This window comes from Microplitis demolitor, chromosome 6 (assembly GCF_026212275.2).
Source record: "Microplitis demolitor isolate Queensland-Clemson2020A chromosome 6, iyMicDemo2.1a, whole genome shotgun sequence".
Classification (NCBI taxonomy): domain Eukaryota; kingdom Metazoa; phylum Arthropoda; class Insecta; order Hymenoptera; family Braconidae; genus Microplitis; species Microplitis demolitor.
The window spans coordinates 733343-752408 of record NC_068550.1 but is presented as its reverse complement, the minus strand read 5'-3'; the positions used below and the strand labels follow the sequence as shown (position 1 = coordinate 752408).

The window sequence follows — 19066 nt, the reverse complement described above, 5'->3', positions numbered from 1 at the left end:
TATATATATATATATTTTTTTTTTAAATTAAACGATTCTTGATTCTAGTGAAACTATTTCTTAACTAACCGCAGTAGCTATGAAATTATGACAATAGAGTTCTCTCGACTACGTATATTATTTTAACATATTAACCATATAATTAGACAAATGTCACTTGAATTTAAAAAAAAAATATTAATTTCAATTTTATTTTCATTGCTGATAACATTAATATGTGTGCTAACAAAACTTATTACAAGAATGAAAGAAATAATCTTAACTTGATTAATCGTAATAGATTTGATTGAGAACAACGAAATTTTTTATTTACTTGTAATTCACAGTGAAGAGAAAAAGTATAATAGACACAACATTTCTTCTTAAATAAATCTTTTTTTTTTATTTTAATACTTTTAGCACCACCCTTTAAACCTTGCTTTTGTTTTGCACTGTAATGGGTACATTACCAGATTTGATTATTTCATCAGAAATAAGTTTAGAAAATTGTTTTTCAACTAATGATTCAAATCCCATATCAGATCAAAAATTTTACTCCATCCCTAAAACATTTTCCGATCCATGAAGAATTGTTAATTTTTCATTTAAGCAAAACACTATAAACAGTTTTTCAATCATATTTTATTTCCAGTCGACTCCATTTTATAATAATAATAACAATTAATTGTCACTCGAAAATATTTCAAGTAAATATTACTTAAATGAGAAAAACATGCCACACAGTTTCAAGATGAGAAAATTTTCTTATGAAAATGCAATTATCTAAAAAAAAAAAAAAAAAAAAAAAAAAAAAATCAATTCATTAAAAAAAAAAAAAAAGCATAACTTTGTCGGCCAAATCTATAGCAATAAACTATTAGATTCTTTTTCGATATGTTGATCATCAATGACAACATGAACTTTTTGTTGGGAAAAAATCGAAACAAGAAAGTACCAATTATTCTTACAAATATTTTGAATTACTCATTAAAAAACTGATTACCATATTTCTATGTTAATAGTTATTGTTAACAAATGGCGAATGCTAATTTCATTTGAAAATAAATAAAACAATAAGTAGTAGGTTATTTTTGACTTTCTAATACATAAGTGGGGTTATATTTTTGTAAATTTTATATAAGTATATTTAAATTATATTTATAAATATGGAACGTTGTTATTATTGAAATGATGTTTCAAGATTATACGGCATCACTTGAAAAACTACTTTATACTGTAATTATAGACAATAATTGATAAAAAATATATGAATATGACTTAGTTATAATGAAAAAAAATCATAAAATTATAAACATTAAGGCGTACTTAGATGAAATTGTTTCATTTCCACAACGACAATTCATGCATCTGTGACTTTCATGAGATCTATAAATTATAATTACGGAGAAACTGCGAAATCCGAAAAAATACTTGGAGAAAAATTTTAATTGATGTATCATTTATAAAAAAAGTCTGTAACCCGATTGACACCGCAGGCTGTCCCTGGAATTTTTTGCTTTATCAGATTTGTAGAGTAATATTAATCTTATCGATTTTAATAAGTTCAATAAGCAATTGAAAGGATAATGAGACTAATATTTAGTTATAATTGCGGTATCGGTTCTAGCGATGTTTCCATAATATACTTAATCTTTATAACATAGTTCGGTGTAACACGAAATTAATATTATCACGCTTACCATATGAGACTGTATTAAATCGAGTTGGTGCTGGACCAGGATGTAATTAATTAAATAGGGTAATAATTACGCGTGAACAATACTTCAAAAGACCTTAAATCCTTCTGAGCCTTAGACGGATTAACTTTTTTTGTCATTGCTTATTTTTTTTAAAATTACCCGCCTTCATCATGAAATGCGCGCATGCGCAAGACAAGTGTTCCACACATATGAATATATAACTAATTAAAAACTACAAATTAACATAAAAACAAACAATTTAACAATAGGACAAACACAATTAATGATCGGACAAACGTTTATACATAATTATAGACCAAATATGATAGAATAAAATTATAATTTGCATAGGGGGGGCTAACTAAACAATCAGTTATTATTTAATTTTTTATAAATAAACAAAATTAGGACAAATAATTATTAATGACGAACATTCAAGGACAAACGACGAACAAACGATTTATTACAATCAAAATCCAAAAAAGTGTCAAAAAAAAATTAGAAGGGGGCTGACTTTGCTCAGCTCAGAATGAGCTACCAGTTCAAGCCGTGCTCTTTTTTTTTTTAAATAAAAAAAAAGAAAAAGAATGAATCGCTTGATAAGTTATCGATCTTAGTCTCGAAGCTCAGTTCTCGGAAATTTGCGATATATATAAATATAAGATTAAAATCAGTAGCGAGTACAAAAAGTAGTGGCTCCATGACAGCACGCAAGTGTCAAAGGTTTTAAATATTTTTTTATCAGTTAACGAGTTTGTGACATGAACAGTTGCTTTGAAACGTGAACAGGATCCTGGTCCTGGTTCAAATCCTGGTATTGATTAAATAAATATTTAAAATGGTACGAATTATTCCAGTGCATAATTTCCTGTCGCAAAATGTCGGGCAGATTGAAGAACCAACGGCATCATGCACCGCGAACATCATGGACCAAGACCTGCTGCTGCTGGCGCTGTCAAGTCACTGCGTCAAAGTCTACGGACTGGCAAGCAACCAGCACAAACTGCTGACGATTTTTCCCACGGTGGACCTGGTCCAGGAGCTGGTGCACTCGGACAAGGGAAACTACGTCGCTACTCTGGAGTCCAAGAGCTCGAGAGACGGCGCGGGTGTCAACAACTTCGTAAGGGTTTACATAAACTGGGAGATGGCCGGTAACCAGAACCAGGCGATGAGAGCCAGGATTGCGGGACGAGTGACTCCGAGTCTCAACAGGACTCTCAATAGTCTGGAGATGATTGAGCTGCCTCTGAATCGACAGCCGAGCAAGATCGCCTGCTGCCAGACCACGGGGAATTTGCTGGTGGTGATGGAGGACGAGGCTGTCATCCACGAGCTCAAAGTCGAGACTCAGCAGACCTCCAAGCATAAATTTCTGGACTTTGAAGTAAGACCTTGGTCAATTAGATTCACTTTTAGTCCCAGTCATGTTGAATTCGCGGAGGAGTTCATTTCTGTGATGAATTCCTCGTACTTTATGCTGATACGCCTGACCAATAGATTCCACGATGACAATTTTATTTCTGATCGCAGCGTTGATAAAATTAACATCAACAGTTGCAGAAGCAGACGGCGCTCGCATCAAAATAGTTTAACTAAAGACGTTAGTTTAGTAGCTAATAATAATAATAATAATAATAATAACAATAATAATAATAATAATAACAATAATAATAACAATAGCAGCGAAGAATCAAAAGCCAGAGTAAAGAAAGTTGATTTTACAAAATCAATCGTCAACGAACGCGATTACATCGACTGGGACCAGCTGGTTCTCAACGAAGCTGATGAACTCCAACGAATAAAGTCACTGGGTCTTGTAAATCTCGAAGATGATGATGAGGACAACAACTTTAACGTCTGCTTGCCTTCAGTGAGATCTGACCACTCTCAGAGCCACTACATCCTGGATCCCCCGATCTTCAGAGCCGCGGAGATAAGCGCCGTGGTCACAACGAGGTCAAATGAGGACGGCTGGTCCGAGAATTACATAATCGAGCACTTGCTGAGACTGAAGATAACTGAGGCCTCTGCTCAAGACATCGGGACCGAGTACTTTACTAGTTCGATATTGAAACCTTCGTACAAACGACAGAAGACATCGATAAGTAGCTTTAAAAAATCATTACTCAAGTCCACTAAGTACAATATATTCAACGGAGTGACTTGCCTGATCTGCACGACCCAGGAGGGGTATCTTTACAATTTTGCACCCTCTAGTTGCGAGGAGGTGTCGTTTGATGTCAGCAATTGCCAGATTTACCCATTTACGGCACCGGTAATCCACGTGGCGCTAGAAAATACTGCACTGCACGCGCTGACTGAAGCCGGACTAGAGTCCTACACTCTGAGGATCCAAGGTCTCTTCAAAACTGATGATCTCAAAGTCGAGTCGAGTCTCACTGAACCTGGACCGGTTTCCCTGATAGGTCTGAGACCATTTCTGGGTGTTAAAAAATTACTGCACGCTTCTAAATGTCTTGTACTGCTTGCCAGTGATGAAGACACTTGGACATTTTACTCTCTGAATTTACCGAATGCTGAAGATGTCTATCACGACATACTGAGCGCGGCTAATAACCACAAGACGACAAGTCCCAGTACTTATAAGCACTTGCTAGGAGAAGCCAACACTGTGCTGAGACTCGCGAAGGAGATGATTTATTACACCTCCGACGCGGCGTTCTTCAGCAGCATCAACGACATGTCCAAAAGCCACCTGGACAACTTGTATCTTCAGTCTTGCGCGCTGTTGGCTGACCACTACATGTCCTCGGAGTCTCCAATGGACTGGAGTCGTAGCACCTGGTACTACAGCCTAGCAGGACTCAAAGCTCACGATGTTCTTTCTAGAAAAGACGTCCAGCGTGCTCCGGGGATGGTTACATTTGTGTCCGAGTGTCTGCTGAATCTACAAGCTGGGACGGAAGCTGATACTCTCTTCCAGGAGCACAATATCGTTGAGGTTTTGGTCAAAGCTGAAAAAAGTGATCTATTGAAGCTGATACTGGCTAGTCCTGTTCTCCGGGAGTATGCGACAGACAAGCTGATCAATGTCATATCGACTTGGGAGCCAGATGACATGACTTGGCTGTCTCTGGTGCTGCTCTACACTCAGGCGGACAGACAGCATCAAGCTGAACGTGCTCTGGAGCCTATTTCTGACAGATTCATCATGGAGAAGATACTTGCCAACTGGTCCTGGTTGTTTGACGTCATCAGCGCGAAGAAGAGCAATGCGATGCCGACTTTCTCGGAGTTTGCTAGCACCCTGATGAGACTTAAGCTCAAAGTCTTTGCTGAAGTGTTGAGTAAAATCGTCGAGCGAGATGCTTTGACTCTGGACCAGATGATCCAGATTTTCTTGGCGTACTTGCCCTCACGAGTTGGCAGAGACGGAAGAATTGCCGGGAACGCGCTGCAACTCTGCTTGGAAACTTATCTCCAGAGTTATTATCAAGAGGAAAATAATTTAACGAGGGGAGATGTTGACCTGGCGATTGTCGAAGCATTCAAAATACTAGTGAGATCTTACTTAGCTGAACTCACACAAACAAACGGAGTTAAGCTCAATGCTGATACTCAGATACTGTTTGGAAAATCCAGGCCCCGCTTTCTTGACCACCCTCTGCTCTACGCCAAGGACAAGGCTAAAATCAAGACCAAGGAAAGACTCCCGAGAGTTTCTGATGATTCAAATGAAAGTTATCGTGAAAGTATTAGATCTGAGGTCGCTAAACTCCAGGCTCTGCTGGCCAGCGGATTCCTTCCCGCCGAGTGTTATCAAGAGGTCGAGCACTTCCTGGAGAGCCAGAAAATCGAAGGCAGTTTGTCGTTTAAAATTCTCTGCGCTCGTGACACTGACCAAGTGATCCAGATGCTTGCTGACGAATGTCCCCAAGTTTTGCTTGATTACGCCAAAGTAAGTGACTTTTTTTCCAATACTCGAGTGGTTTTTTATATTTATATTTATTGATTTTATTTTACAGGATAAATATACCAAAGAATCGGACTGGAAGTACTTTATACAATTTTTGCTGAAGAAAATGCTTGATAATCAAAATAATAAAAGTATTTATTGTGTTTATGATGATTTATTAAGAGGTAAACTTTATTTTTATCAATTTTTAGTTATAAAAAATTTTATTAATTTTTTTTTTTATCATGAGATCTTTAAGTTGACGAAAAAAATTTTTTAAAATTTATTTTTTACTTCACTCTTATTTTTAAAAATTATCAGATTTAAATTCTAGATACAAATTTTCGCAGCCGATTGATTGAAAAAAATTTTTAAATTTACAGAAACGACAATTCACATCGCACAGACATTGTCAATGAGAGGATTGAAACGTATTTTACCAAACGACAGTCTACATATATTACAACAGTACATTGACACAAGTAACCAAGTGGTACACGCAGATTATATCAAGACAATGATTATCGGCACTGGTCAGCACCTTCTATGCAATATTAATTTCTAAATTAATATTATTTTCTGTGATTAATAAACTAATTTATTAACAAAAATATATCAAATTATTAAATGAAAAAAAAAAAATTAAAAAAAAATATTTCATAGAAATTTATAATATTTATTAATTGTAATTTATCTAAAGTTAATGAGTTTAATAAAGTTTACGTGACATTTAAATAATTATAGTATTTCATTGTCGCCAGTCGATTACATTAAATATATATAATATATATACTATTACAATAAAAATTATATCGTAAAATTATAATAAAATAGAGTATAAAACATTTAATTAAAAATATATCAATAGCAAAATGGACGGATTTTTTTCACATGTCAACATCTAACGTACATATAATTTGTACATCGTCATTAATTATCTACAATAATTTTAATTAGATAAAGCACTTTGATAATTAAAAATTAATCAATAAAATCGTGCGTTTGTTATTTTAATTAAATTCTTAATAATAATAAAAATTATCTAAAATAGATAAATGGACGGCCTCGTGATTCGGATCACAATTTGAACGTATAGTTTTTCATTAACATTAAATTTTAATAATTAATAATTAATGACAGCATTTGATGCTGTCTTATAAAATTTATCAAACGTAAACATCACTCGTGGCTATTAATTAACGGGCATTGTCGACACGGTACTGTGGGGTGTTGTCGGACGTGAACCAGCGATTGAATGCGTTGTTGATGCGTTCAATGATTGCATTGTTCCGATCTGTAATTAATTAATTAATTGATTAATTAATTAATTTATTTATTTTTAATTATTATTGACTAGTAATATTAAATATGAAATAAATTACTCGTAAATGTGCCAAATCTTCAAGACGCGTGAGATCAGACAGTTCGATATACAGAGTGTGGACAGTCAGCCATCCGTAGACAGAGAAGCAGAGGAAAAACAACCATAGTAGACATATCATGATATTGTAAGCGAAGATCATGTCATTAACGATACAGAAGAACAAGTACACGAGGAAACGGAAAACTGTAAATATCCCGAAGCAGTAGAGCCATGGAATCATTCGCCTCTCGTACTCCTTCCTCAGCGCGTTTATTAAAATCACGGATGTCACCAGCAACGCGATGCTTCCCAGCAGTGAAAACAATGCGCCGACAATTAGCGCGTTCCTGACTTAAATTTAAATTTTATTAGTAATTATTTTTATGATTATTATTTACCTAGTGATTTTTTAGTTAAATAAATACTTACTGTGTTTGTTGCCAACGTAAACAAATTCATAGGAAATTATGTAGTACCCGAAATGTGTTGTACCTGGTGCAGCTTCATGGAGACAGTAGACGTCAAATATTGATGTTGCTATTGTAAAAATAGCTAGTAGCTACAATTATATAAATTAATTACTAAGTGTAATGATTAATTAGAGATCATTGATGAGTGTGAGTGTAACAGACATCAAACAACATTAATAGACAGAGTAAATAATTAATAAAACAAAATTTTAAAAAAATGCGCATTTAAAAAATTAAAAAGTGCATTTTTTAGAAATGTTTTTTTTTTTTTTAATTATTTACTCTATTTATTTATAGTCTTAAATTTGTCTGTCTGCTATATATATACTCATACATTATTGATGAGAATTTAAAACTTACAAAACTAAAGACAGCAGTCAGCATAGCAGTTCGTTGAATATCCAGGATGTATGGTCTTGTTAAAAGGGGTCGTTGGTACCAGGGTATTTTGACACTTTTGACAGACCTTGATGATCGTAAATTAGCGCTGCTGCGTGTTGTCACATGTGAGTATATTGATGGTGTACCCATACTTGGTGATTTCTTACCGTAATTCATCGTTTACCTGCAATCAGACCAAAAACTCATCAATAAAAATTTATATTCACCAGATAATATATTTAATTAATTATATTAAAACATTAAATTTATTTGTAAACAATGGCACGCCCTGTCAAAAGTAAATTATCTATTTTTTTTAAATTATTTATTTCAAATATTCAAAAATAAAAATAATTTTCACGAACTTACGGTTTTTAAATTTAATTTTACGTTAATTAATTAAATTATGTAAATAAAAATAAATTTTATTTGTTATTACGGATTACTAACGCGGACACACCTAAAATAACATGTAATTGTAATCATGTATCAAAACTGAATCATGACCGGCCATTTTGATTATTTAAAAAATAACTCAGTAGGTGGCGCGAACTTTTGAATCAGCGCCGCCGCTGACTTTCATTTAAATTATAAATTAATTGTTTTTTTAAAAAAAACAAAAACAACAACAAAAACCTGTTGTTTTAATTAATCATCGGTAGATTTTAAATTTATAATTATTAATTAGTAATTACTGATGTAATTATTTGAATATGGAGCAATTTGTAGTCACGAAAAGCAGAAATAAAAATCTGTCATCCAGAAAAGAGCTTGAACTGCTCGACAAACAAGTAAGGTTATAATTTTTAATTATTATCGTTTGTAATTTTAATTATTAATTATTTATGTAATTAAGGAACTTATTGACAAAGTGTTACAACTGGAAGCGCATACGATTCAATTAAAAAATATAATTAAAAAAGTTGACAACGTAAAAAGTGATAAAAAACAAGGAAAAGTTTTTGACTTTGCCCAGTAAGTATTTCAATTAATATGGGTGCGAATGTAGCAAAAAAAAACTAAAAATATGCACATGTAGAAAATTCAAAAAACTATAGGTGCAATTTTTTAAAAATATATTTTTTTGATTATTTACTTCATTTATTTATATTTATATTTAAATTTGTCTGATGTCTGCTACATTCATACTCATAAATTTATTATTATCATTGATAATTAGTAATTAATTAATTATTTATTTGTAGATGTAATAAAAGACACATTTTATTAAAATTTTATTACCTCGGCTGGAACTACTCAGGCTTTGTCGAGCAAGAAGACACGATCAACACCATAGAGCACCACATCTTCCAAGCACTGAAACGCAGCTGCTTAATAGAGCAACGAGAGACTTGTAATTATCACCGATGCGGGCGAACTGATAAGGGAGTGAGTGCTTACTCGCAAGTTATTTCACTGGACATTCGCAGCAGACTTGAGCCCGAGGAGCAGACCAAGTTGAAGGAAGAGTTATCTTACTGTAAAATACTAAACAGGATTCTTCCAAAGGACATCAGATGCACCGCCTGGGCACCAGTCGCTGATGAATACTCGGCTAGATTTGACTGCAAAACCAGGAGTTACAGGTACTATTTTCCTCGAGGTGACTTGGACATCGAGGCGATGAATCGAGCTGCTGGATACCTGGTAGGACACCACGATTTTAGGAATCTCTGCAAAATGGACGTGGCTAATGGCGTTGTTACTTTTGAACGCACTGTCATTGATGCTAAAATTGTTGTCAATATTCAGGATTCTTCAAAACAAAGTGGTAGGTACTTGAGATGATAACTGCAGGCTTATTATTGATAAGATTTATTGATAATTTTATTATTCTTACCAGGATACGACATGTGTCAGTTAATAATAAAGAGCCAGGCATTTCTTTGGCATCAGATAAGATGCATAATGGGAATTTTACTGCTCGTAGGCCAAAAAAAAGAGGACCCAGAGATTATAAATTATTTATTTGACATCGAAAAGTGTCCACGTAAACCCCAGTACAATTTAGCTCACGAGCTTCCGCTTAATTTATTTTACTGTCATTATGACGACGTCGAATGGTTTTACGACGAAAGCGAAGTTGAGGTTCTCATTAAAACTCTGCAAGAAGAATGGACACTCAATGCTATAAAGTAAAAATTTTAATTTATTTAATGGGGTTTTTTATTTAAATAATTTACATGTTTTGTTTTTATTTAAGAGCTGAAATGATTAAAAGTATCATCGATGATCTGTCAACTCACAGTACGAGTGAAGGATTCAATTATCAAAGTGATTGCCTGATTCAAGGGGTGCAAGCTAAAGTTCATCAGCCTTTAATGAAACGAATCACTTGCGGTAATATTTATTTAATAAATATATAAATATTTATTTATAATTATAATTTTTTATATATTTTTCATATTTTGTTCATAGAAAGCTTGGAGAACAGAATAAAACATTTCGAAAAAAAAAGAAGGATAGAAATAAAAAATCCGTCAAAAGAAAATACTTAGGCCGAGTAAGAATTGTTTTTGAATTTTATTATCAATTTAATAATAAATTTATTTATAATAATCACAGTCGTTCTGACCAATGGTCCATTGTTTTGATGATCCCGAACAAAGTGTCACCTGGACTCAAAGTTTCGGAAACTTGACGGTGTCCAAGTAGTTTGTAATCTAAATCAATGTTGCTAGTCTTCATTCCAAAGTCAAGAAAATTTTCTAGCGCAGTAATCTGCTGTTCTGTCGGCGTTTCTTTGTTGAAAGTTCCGATGAAACTGACACCGATGCTCTTGTGGTTGAACCCGAAAGAATGAGCACCCACTGCGTCCCATCCACGAGCGACGTAGACGCGTCCGTCGCCACCGATGAGAAAGTTGTAGCCGATGTCGTCCCATCCGTTACCCTCGATGTGCATCGTCTGGATCATCCGGACTCGCTGGACGCAGTCGACTTGTGTAAAGCAAGACTCCGACGCTGTGTGACTGATTATAACATACGGCACTGGGATTATATTCAGTCGCTCGGGTGGTCCTTCCGGTGGCCGCGCGCCCCATTCATGTCGGCTTACAAATGTCACATTCGAATTATCCCCTATCACATTTAGTCACTTAGAAAATTTGCACAATATAAATTATACTTCAATTAAATACTTATTTTTTTTACCTTCCGGAAAAATTGTGGCATTGAGCTCACCTCTGGTGAGGGTAATTAGCAAAGTAATTAATAAAGAAAACGAACAAATGTGCATGATAATTTAAATTATCAGTGGCGACTCACTATAAAATATAAGATACTACTGATAGCTAAAACTTCATACGCGTGGTTTTATAACTCGTCTAAATAAATTTTTAAATTTACCGGGAATCCCTGTTGACTTAACAAAACATGGTGATAATGTATCTATTGCTATTTGCCGATAAAAAAAAATCATGATAACACATTTTTTTTTAATCATATTTATTTTAAATAATTTGAATATTTATTTAAAATAGCATTTTTAAATTTTGTATAAATTTAATGAAAAGTTTTTGAAATAAACTAAGATAAAACTCAGTCAATTAAACTCAGACATGTTAAAATTCACTGGTTATTTTTTTTTTTATCGATTTTCTGAGCAACTAATGTGTAACGTCATGAGTAATTTAACTTATTAATTGTAAAAATTTAATTTTTTGTATTACATCACATAAAAATAGAATTTATTAAATTTTCCATTACAGGGCAATTTATATTTTTTAATAAATGTAATAACTATCAATGAGTAACTATCAAAAATGCGCATTACATGGCGGTGTTGCCCAATTTGAAGTCAGAATTAATAAATAACGACATTTGGGGGTGACTATGATATTTGAATTTCAAGTCAATCGCACCCAAAAAGATGCCAATATCAATGAGATTGATCACTGCAGATATTTGGTTAGCAGATGGTGATTTGTCGTAAAATGTTCCAATTAAAGCGATCCCGATGCTCTGCCTGTTGAGTCCAAGGGTGTGATCGCCAACGGTGTCCCATCCGCGTCCGACGTACACGCTGCCGTCACCGCTGATGAAAAAATTGAAACCAATGTCCAGGTCCTCAGGATAGCTCATTATATGCTCGGCTTGCAAACGTTGGAGGATTGGGGCACAAGCCTTTAAATAAAAACATGTTTCAGTTTCCGTGTGATAAATCATAACATATGGAGCCGGAATCACATCCAGTTTCTCAAATGGTTCCTTAGGTTCCAGAGCTTTCCACTCAGTGCGATTGACAAATTTTACATCTTTGATAAAACTATCTATAAATTAATATTAAATAAAAGTTAATCTTGCAGACATTTAACGATTAAAAAAACTTACCATCTACTGTAGCAAACAAATTAACTCTCTCTCTAGGCCAACGTATTACAGTGCAATCAACCTCAATAAATACAACAATAAAAATAATTGAAAGAAACACGTACGATATATTTTTGGTAAAAGTTGACATTTTTTTAAGTCTGATTATTACGATTACTAACGAACAACGATTTGATGGTTCAGCTCAACTGCTTGTAAGTGAATATAAAATTCCTTATTATATAGAAATTTTTATGGCTGAGTAATAGCTGTATTAATTTCATTCTTTGATACTGACATCAAGAATTATTTTTAAAATTTAATCGGCTATTAAAATTATTTTTTTCAAAAAAATTTATTACCATAAAATAATAAAAAGATTAATTTCATTCCTCGTGTATAAATAATCCGAGAAAGAATAAAATATACATAAGAATTTAAAAAATTAATTAGTCCATTAATCTTAGTGACATTAATTAACAATTAATTAAATAAATAAATCACAGAAAAATAATTATCAAATTCAATTACTAAGTTTTTTTTTTTTTATAAATGTCATCGACTTGACTAAAATAATAATAATTATGGCTTCATTAAATGGGTGATATTGGCCAGTTTGTTGTCAGTCATAAAAATACTTATATCAGGATAAGAGTAATATTTAAATTCTATATCAATGTGATGATCGTTGACGCCATATTTGATAAGATTTATCAACGTAAATATTTGGTTAGCAGATGGTGATTTGTCGTAAAATGTTCCAATTAAAGCGATCCCGATGCTCTTCCTGTTGAGTCCAAGGGTGTGAGCGCCAACGGTGTTCCATCCGCGTCCGACATACACGCTGCCGTCACCGCTGATGACAAAGTTGAAACCAATGTCCCGGTCCCCAGGATAGTTCACCATATATTGGGCCTGCATACGTCGGAGAATCGCGGCACAAGCCTCTAAATAGAAGCATGTTTCAGATCCCGTGTGATAAATCATAACATACGGAGTCGGAATCACATCCAATTTCTCAAGTGGTTTCATCATTGACAGAGCTTTCCACTCAGTGCGGCTGACAAACACCAGCTTATCCGGTGAATAGTCTGTTGAAATTGAAATATCATTTTAATATAAATAAATATTGATATGTTGACAAAAAAAATTGAATTAGTTACCATTTTCGTTGACGAGTGAGTGCGAGAATTCGCCATCATCATCAATGAAGTATCCGTCAATCTTCACAATAATTATCATAGAAAAAATGTAATTAATTATCGATAACTTGAACATTTTGGTTGATACAAGAGTCTTAAGCCGTCAAGATTATTCTCTACTGACTAATTAATTTTAGATGTTTGATTCTTAAATACTTTCAAAAGACGACAAATTGCTTAACTTTGTTTTAAAATAATACAATTGATATTATTATTAACTTTTGTCGACCAATGGGCTGCGAACTTATCAAAGTCACTGTATTGGTTTTTCCCAGTTAAATTAATTTTTTTTTAGAAAATAATCATCTGTAAAAAGTCGTAAAAGGAAATGATAAAGAACGAATTTTTAATAATTTATATTTAGATTTTATTTTGGAATAGTAAAACTTTTTTATTGCTTCATTGACTTAAATGATTAACAATAAAATTGTAATGGTTATAAATATTTTTATTCATGGATCCACTACTTGATTAATGTCGGGCAATTTATTCTTAGCTTTCAATAGTAAGGACATTTCAGGATAAGAATAGTATTTAAATTCTTTAGCAATGTGATTGTTACAGATGCCAAATCTAATGAGATTTACAACGGAGAAAAGTTGGTTAGCAGATGGTGATTGGTCGTAAAATGTTCCAATTAAAGCGATCCCGATGCTCTTCCTGTTAGCTCCAAGAGTGTGAGCGCCAACGGTGTCCCATCCGCGTCCGACGTACACGCTGCCGTCACCGCTGATGACAAAGTTGAAACCTATGTCCCGATCCCAAGGATAGGTTGTGATGTATCTAGCTTGAAGACGTCGGACAATTTTGGCACAATCCTCTAGATTAAAACATGTTTCAGTACCCGTGTGGTAAATCATAACATATGGAGTCGGAATGACATCCAATTTCTCAAGTGGTTCCGTAGTTGGCAGAGCTTTCCACTCAGTGCGATTGATAAACGTCAAAACTGATTGGTCAATAAATTATAAAATAATTTTATTAACAGACAACTATTATTTAACAAATATATAAATAATTATTTACCATCAGAATCGGATTTCGTACTCGAGAACTTGGCTATCGGGTGAATAAAATTACAGGAAATTTTATCAATTGGTGATATTAATAAAAATGTCGAGGTAACTAATAATTTTATTGGTGAGACAGACATTCTAGTTATAATTAATTATTACGGCGAATAAAATGAAACTAGCTAAAAAAGTAACAAATAGCTCATAATTATCTTAATTTATCTTAATGGTTCTGATATTTTTTTTTTCTTGTTGACTTGTGTTATTTTAATGATTTTTTTTTATCTAATCTGTTGAGGCCAACTTTTAATTAATTTTTTATTTTTTGGTGAATCAATGAAAAATTATCAAAATAATATTTCAAATACAAATTTTAGGTCCATCTTAGCACTGTGGGTTAAAGCATACGAAAGTTCTAGATGTAAGAGGAAGTCTAGCGTTCGAGTCCAGAGTCTGGCACTCGGTTGAAAGAAAACTAAAAAAATGAATAATTAGTTTTTAAAAATTTTTCGATAATTAATAATTGAAACAGCATTTTTTTATATACATATTTATTACATTTATTAAGATTGCTTTACAGACATAATAATTATTTAAATAAATTTATTAATAGCTTGGAGATAAATATTTTTTTATTCCTCTCAATGGCGCCTATTTTTTATCACTGCTCATAAACTCGTCGAAGCTGAGTATTTCAGTTGCAGACTCAAAGTGTATAGCCATTGGAGGATAACTATAAAACTTAAAATCTTCAACAATCCTATAGTTTTTAACCCCTAACTTAATAAGATCTTCAAGAGCTTGAATTTGTTTTACACTGAGTGGTCTATCATAAAAAGTCCCAATTAAACCGATCCCAAGGCTAATTCTGTTGAATCCGAATGTGTGAGCGCCCACAGCGTGCCATCCACGTCCGACGTAGACATTACCGTCACCACTGATAACAAAGTTGTATCCGATGTCTCGGTTCAAGGGATAACTCATCAAATATTTTGCCTGGAGATTTCGGACTAATGGATCACAAGTTTCTCTACTGAAACATGTTTCCGTGCCCGTATGATAGATCATAACATACGAAACGGGAATAACATCCAATTTTTCTGGAGGATGTACTGTTGACGATGCCCTCCACTCGGTACGATTGACGAATACTAATTTGCTCTCGAAGATTTCTACAAAAATTTATTTCATTGAAAAAAATTATTGAAATACCATTTATTTATTTTTTAAAAAACTCACGTCGGCTCGAGATTGTCGTTCGATTCTGCATCGTGTGGGGCGGATGGACCATGGATCCACTAACATTTGAAATTGAAAATGTTATCGAAAAAATTGATATAACTAAAAAGTTTTTCATCAATAGAGACATTGTACTTTAATGCAACGACGTCTTTACAAAAGTTTAGCAACAACTGACACTTATCAACCAAAATCACTTTATATACTATCCGATAACTAGTTCTTAATGATATATTATATTAAGGGTTTTTTATAAAATCTTTTCCGTAGTCCGGGTTTTTTTTCTTTATGAGTTTGCTTTCCATTTCTTAATGTCTACTTTTAATTGGTGTAATTTCCTATCAAACTAAATGTAAATATTTATTAAGTAAAATAAAAATGAGGTGATTTATTTATAAATATAGGATTTAATAATTGATAATTTTTGGTTTATTATGTCCGTTAATTAAAAATACGATGGAGTTTTATTGATAAAATAATTTTTAAGCTAATAATGTTCATTTTTATTTGTGTTTTAACCCATTATTCGAAAAATTACGGATATTCAATTAATTTACGCGCCACAAAATTATAAAATTTTTTTACTGAATTATAAAGTTAAAAGAATTTTAAACTTTTCAAGGACTTCCCAATAAGTGTTTCCAAAAACTTTATATATTTTTTATGAAGTCTCAGATAATTATAAATGTATTCCCCAATTAATTACCTCAAATAATAAGATCGAATTCATAAAAATATTCATTTGTATAAAAAATTTATAATAGAAATATATAAGTACCACAAACATAAAAAAATGGAATTTTTAAGGAAATAAATTTTAGTGAAGTGCGACGTTAAAATATTTATCGAGTGACGGTGAAGTTTAACGATTTAATTTTTGTGCATAAAAGTTATCAAACCGAAAAAAAATACAATTACTTTTTTTAACTCGCGGTTATTTCCGTATTAAAATGAAGTGTAAAAATAAAACATATATATATATATTTTTTTAAATCTTATATTAATTAACAGCTCAATAGAAAAATACCAATTAATAATTAATAATAATAATAATAATAAAAAAAAAGATTTAAATGAGTATAAAATTTAAAAAATTTCAAAGACTAGAGTAAAAAAAATAGACATTATGGTTTTTCCGACCAATGATCCATTGCCTTGATGATTCCAAACAAAACGTCACCCGGACTCAGAGTTTCGGACACTTGACGATGAGCTAGAAGTTTGTAGTTTGAATCAATTTTGCCATTTTTTACGCCAACCTCAATAAGTTTTTCCAGCGCGTAGACTTGCCGCCTGGGAGGAATCTCTTTGTTGAAGGTACCGATGAAACTGATACCGATGCTCTTGCGGTTGAACCCGAAAGAATGAGCGCCCACTGTGTCCCATCCGCGACCAACGTAGACGAGTCCGTCGCCACCGATGAGAAAGTTGTAGCCGATGTCGTCCCATCCGTTGCCCTCGATGTGCATCGTCTGGGCCAGTCGGACTCGCTGAACGCAGTCTGCTTGTTTGAAGCAAGACTCGGACGCTGTGTGACTGATTATGACATATGGCGCTGGGATTATATCCAGCTGCTCAGGTGATCCTTCCGGAGGCTGCGCACCCCATTCTACTCGTTGGACAAATCTTATGTTCTCTGTAAGTATATCTAAACCATGTCAAATATTATTTTTCTATCAAATTTGAAGCTTAGTAATTTATTTAAACTTAATAATTACCGTCAGGATCAATGGCTGGTTTGTGCGACAGATGAATTGGTTCTTTAGCAAGTTCCACTGATACTACGACAATTGTTGTGACAGCAATTAATGTCACGATACTGAATATCGTAGCACATCTCCATGTCCACAGCCACTCTTTCACTATTTTAAAAATTCAAACAAACGTCAGTTAAAAATTCATTTAAAAAAAAAAAATAACCATCTTAGAAGATAGATTAAAAATAATAAATTGAATGTCGCTACAAATTTGATAAAAAATAATTACACTTCGTACATTGATGTAATTTATTTATTTATTTATTTATTTATTTATTTATTTAATAAAATAAATAATTGTCTTAGTAAATTCCCACATTAATCAATTAGTGGCAACTGAGAATTTTAATGACCAATAAAAAAAATATTTTTAACATGATAAAAAAAAAAATGATATTTCGTATCATACCTCTGTGATGGTCTCGCTGAATAGGAACCGGCGGACTACCATCGATTGTCAAGTTTACGTTTTTGAGACCAGAGTCACTCTGATGACTTTGCAAATCATTTTGCACTTGACCATTGCCCAGATCTTTATCAACACTTGAGTTTGTGTACAAAAATTGTTTTATCGTAACAGGCCCTTTATAAAGAGTTGTGTTTCCCACCCGCACATTAGTCGAGCCACTTATAGAAACTTCACCAAAGGTCGTGGTGTCCAGAGTCGGCAGTACCTGGCCCGTTATCGTCTCATGCTGAATCTTCTGTTTCTGAACTCCATTGGCAGGCCAGCCGCCCATTTCAGAGATGACATTTTCAGCTTCTTCGACATCAAACTTATCGTCATCTTCCTCCGCCTCGTCTTCATAATCTTCTTCATCATAAAATATACGGTCATCATATCTGTCTTGAATATTAGCGACATGATCATCATCACAATCATTGCTATTTAAACTCGACTCATTTGAAGATTCACCAGTACTAGAACACCAATAAGATGGCCGCGTTGTTTTATTATTCAAATCATCCCGGGTTTTATCATTATCATTATCATTATCATTACCATTGTTATTGTCATTATCATTATTATTACCGATCTCGCCGTTACTGTTATCATTATTCCCACAGCACTCGTTTTCCTTCACATTGTTATTATCTCGATTACCATCGATTAATTCAATCCGATGATCGTCCTTTCTTCTAAACTCTTCTGTCTGCAGCGTTACCATCACACACGCTGCTCATAATTTTTTTTATTTATCCGCAAGACTCCGAACCAAATAATCCATTAATTACTGTTCTTCTCACTGTTGATTAAAAAAATTAATTAAGAAACTCATGCTGATTGCTTTTAAATCATCAAACGAATTTACATAAATAAATTCACTTTCGACTTAAAAAATTGCTGACGTACTTTTCCTATTAACACAAACACTGCTATGTTTTATTGATAATGAGTTATTCCAAACCAATGATGAAATATTATCAATCGCTGGGCCTAACGCTTCAGTTGATAACACTATTGTTAGTAAATATTATTTGTGTACTAAAATAAACTTACATTTAGTTAAATTGAACTATTGCTCTGTTCAATTGACAGTAATATAATTTAAATATGCGACTAAGTTAATTTTAATTCACCGATTACTGATGGAATCTAGACACTGATACGTAATGTTGCCCCACTCTTTGCACTTATTGTTTTTTTTTCTAAATGCAAGTTAACAAACATATAAATATATATATACATATAAAGTATTAATGAGTCATTTATATATTACGTTGTCTGTTGT

The 19066-nt window shown here is 33.1% G+C and overlaps 8 protein-coding genes across 11 annotated transcripts; 2 read left to right on the top strand and 6 right to left on the bottom strand.

Annotated features, from left to right (window-relative positions):
- The first annotated feature begins 797 nt into the window (after window positions 1-797).
- On the top strand, window positions 798-6266 carry LOC103572742 (uncharacterized). The gene is made up of 3 exons (XM_008551494.3): window positions 798-5601; window positions 5669-5783; window positions 5982-6266. The coding sequence occupies exons 1-3, from the start codon at window positions 2518-2520 to the stop codon at window positions 6161-6163; spliced, it is 3381 nt and encodes a 1126-aa protein (XP_008549716.1). The 5' UTR covers window positions 798-2517; the 3' UTR covers window positions 6164-6266.
- A 215-nt stretch (window positions 6267-6481) lies between these two features.
- Window positions 6482-8320, bottom strand: LOC103572743 (uncharacterized). The gene is made up of 5 exons (XM_008551495.3): window positions 8182-8320; window positions 7792-7996; window positions 7391-7520; window positions 6981-7312; window positions 6482-6892 (listed from the first exon to the last, which is right to left on the bottom strand). Exons 2-5 carry the CDS (start codon window positions 7987-7989, stop codon window positions 6791-6793), a joined length of 762 nt encoding a protein of 253 aa, XP_008549717.1. The 5' UTR covers window positions 7990-7996; window positions 8182-8320; the 3' UTR covers window positions 6482-6790.
- Window positions 8321-8374: 54 nt separating this feature from the next.
- LOC103572744 (tRNA pseudouridine(38/39) synthase) lies at window positions 8375-10404 on the top strand. Of its 2 annotated transcripts, XM_053739951.1 has the most exons (7): window positions 8375-8603; window positions 8669-8787; window positions 9018-9583; window positions 9656-9947; window positions 10016-10152; window positions 10231-10315; window positions 10378-10396. In XM_053739951.1, exons 1-6 carry the CDS (start codon window positions 8526-8528, stop codon window positions 10308-10310), a joined length of 1272 nt encoding a protein of 423 aa, XP_053595926.1. In that variant the 5' UTR covers window positions 8375-8525; the 3' UTR covers window positions 10311-10315; window positions 10378-10396. The 2 variants fall into 2 exon arrangements, with proteins under 2 accessions (XP_053595926.1, XP_008549718.1); XM_008551496.3 differs by having other exon boundaries at window positions 10231-10404.
- On the bottom strand, window positions 10372-12415 carry LOC103572746 (peptidoglycan-recognition protein LF-like). The gene is made up of 4 exons (XM_008551498.2): window positions 12144-12415; window positions 11587-12082; window positions 10965-11050; window positions 10372-10892 (listed from the first exon to the last, which is right to left on the bottom strand). The coding sequence occupies exons 1-4, from the start codon at window positions 12271-12273 to the stop codon at window positions 10372-10374; spliced, it is 1233 nt and encodes a 410-aa protein (XP_008549720.2). The 5' UTR covers window positions 12274-12415.
- Window positions 12416-12704: 289 nt separating this feature from the next.
- On the bottom strand, window positions 12705-13506 carry LOC103572806 (peptidoglycan recognition protein). The gene is made up of 2 exons (XM_053739952.1): window positions 13286-13506; window positions 12705-13213 (listed from the first exon to the last, which is right to left on the bottom strand). Exons 1-2 carry the CDS (start codon window positions 13398-13400, stop codon window positions 12705-12707), a joined length of 624 nt encoding a protein of 207 aa, XP_053595927.1. The 5' UTR covers window positions 13401-13506.
- Window positions 13507-13671: 165 nt separating this feature from the next.
- Window positions 13672-14533, bottom strand: LOC103572747 (peptidoglycan-recognition protein 2-like). Its single transcript, XM_008551499.2, has 2 exons — window positions 14351-14533; window positions 13672-14273 (listed from the first exon to the last, which is right to left on the bottom strand). The coding sequence occupies exons 1-2, from the start codon at window positions 14475-14477 to the stop codon at window positions 13777-13779; spliced, it is 624 nt and encodes a 207-aa protein (XP_008549721.1). The 5' UTR covers window positions 14478-14533; the 3' UTR covers window positions 13672-13776.
- Window positions 14534-14898: 365 nt separating this feature from the next.
- On the bottom strand, window positions 14899-16458 carry LOC103572749 (peptidoglycan-recognition protein 2). The gene is made up of 2 exons (XM_008551500.2): window positions 15577-16458; window positions 14899-15509 (listed from the first exon to the last, which is right to left on the bottom strand). The coding sequence occupies exons 1-2, from the start codon at window positions 15704-15706 to the stop codon at window positions 14989-14991; spliced, it is 651 nt and encodes a 216-aa protein (XP_008549722.1). The 5' UTR covers window positions 15707-16458; the 3' UTR covers window positions 14899-14988.
- A 99-nt stretch (window positions 16459-16557) lies between these two features.
- LOC103572750 (peptidoglycan-recognition protein LE) lies at window positions 16558-19008 on the bottom strand. Of its 3 annotated transcripts, XM_008551502.3 has the most exons (4): window positions 18688-19006; window positions 17743-18580; window positions 17295-17438; window positions 16558-17224 (listed from the first exon to the last, which is right to left on the bottom strand). In XM_008551502.3, exons 2-4 carry the CDS (start codon window positions 18500-18502, stop codon window positions 16701-16703), a joined length of 1428 nt encoding a protein of 475 aa, XP_008549724.1. In that variant the 5' UTR covers window positions 18503-18580; window positions 18688-19006; the 3' UTR covers window positions 16558-16700. The 3 variants fall into 3 exon arrangements, with proteins under 3 accessions (XP_008549724.1, XP_008549725.1, XP_008549723.1); XM_008551503.3 differs by having other exon boundaries at window positions 16558-17212; window positions 17743-19008; XM_008551501.3 differs by having other exon boundaries at window positions 17743-19006.
- Window positions 19009-19066: the final 58 nt, after the last annotated feature.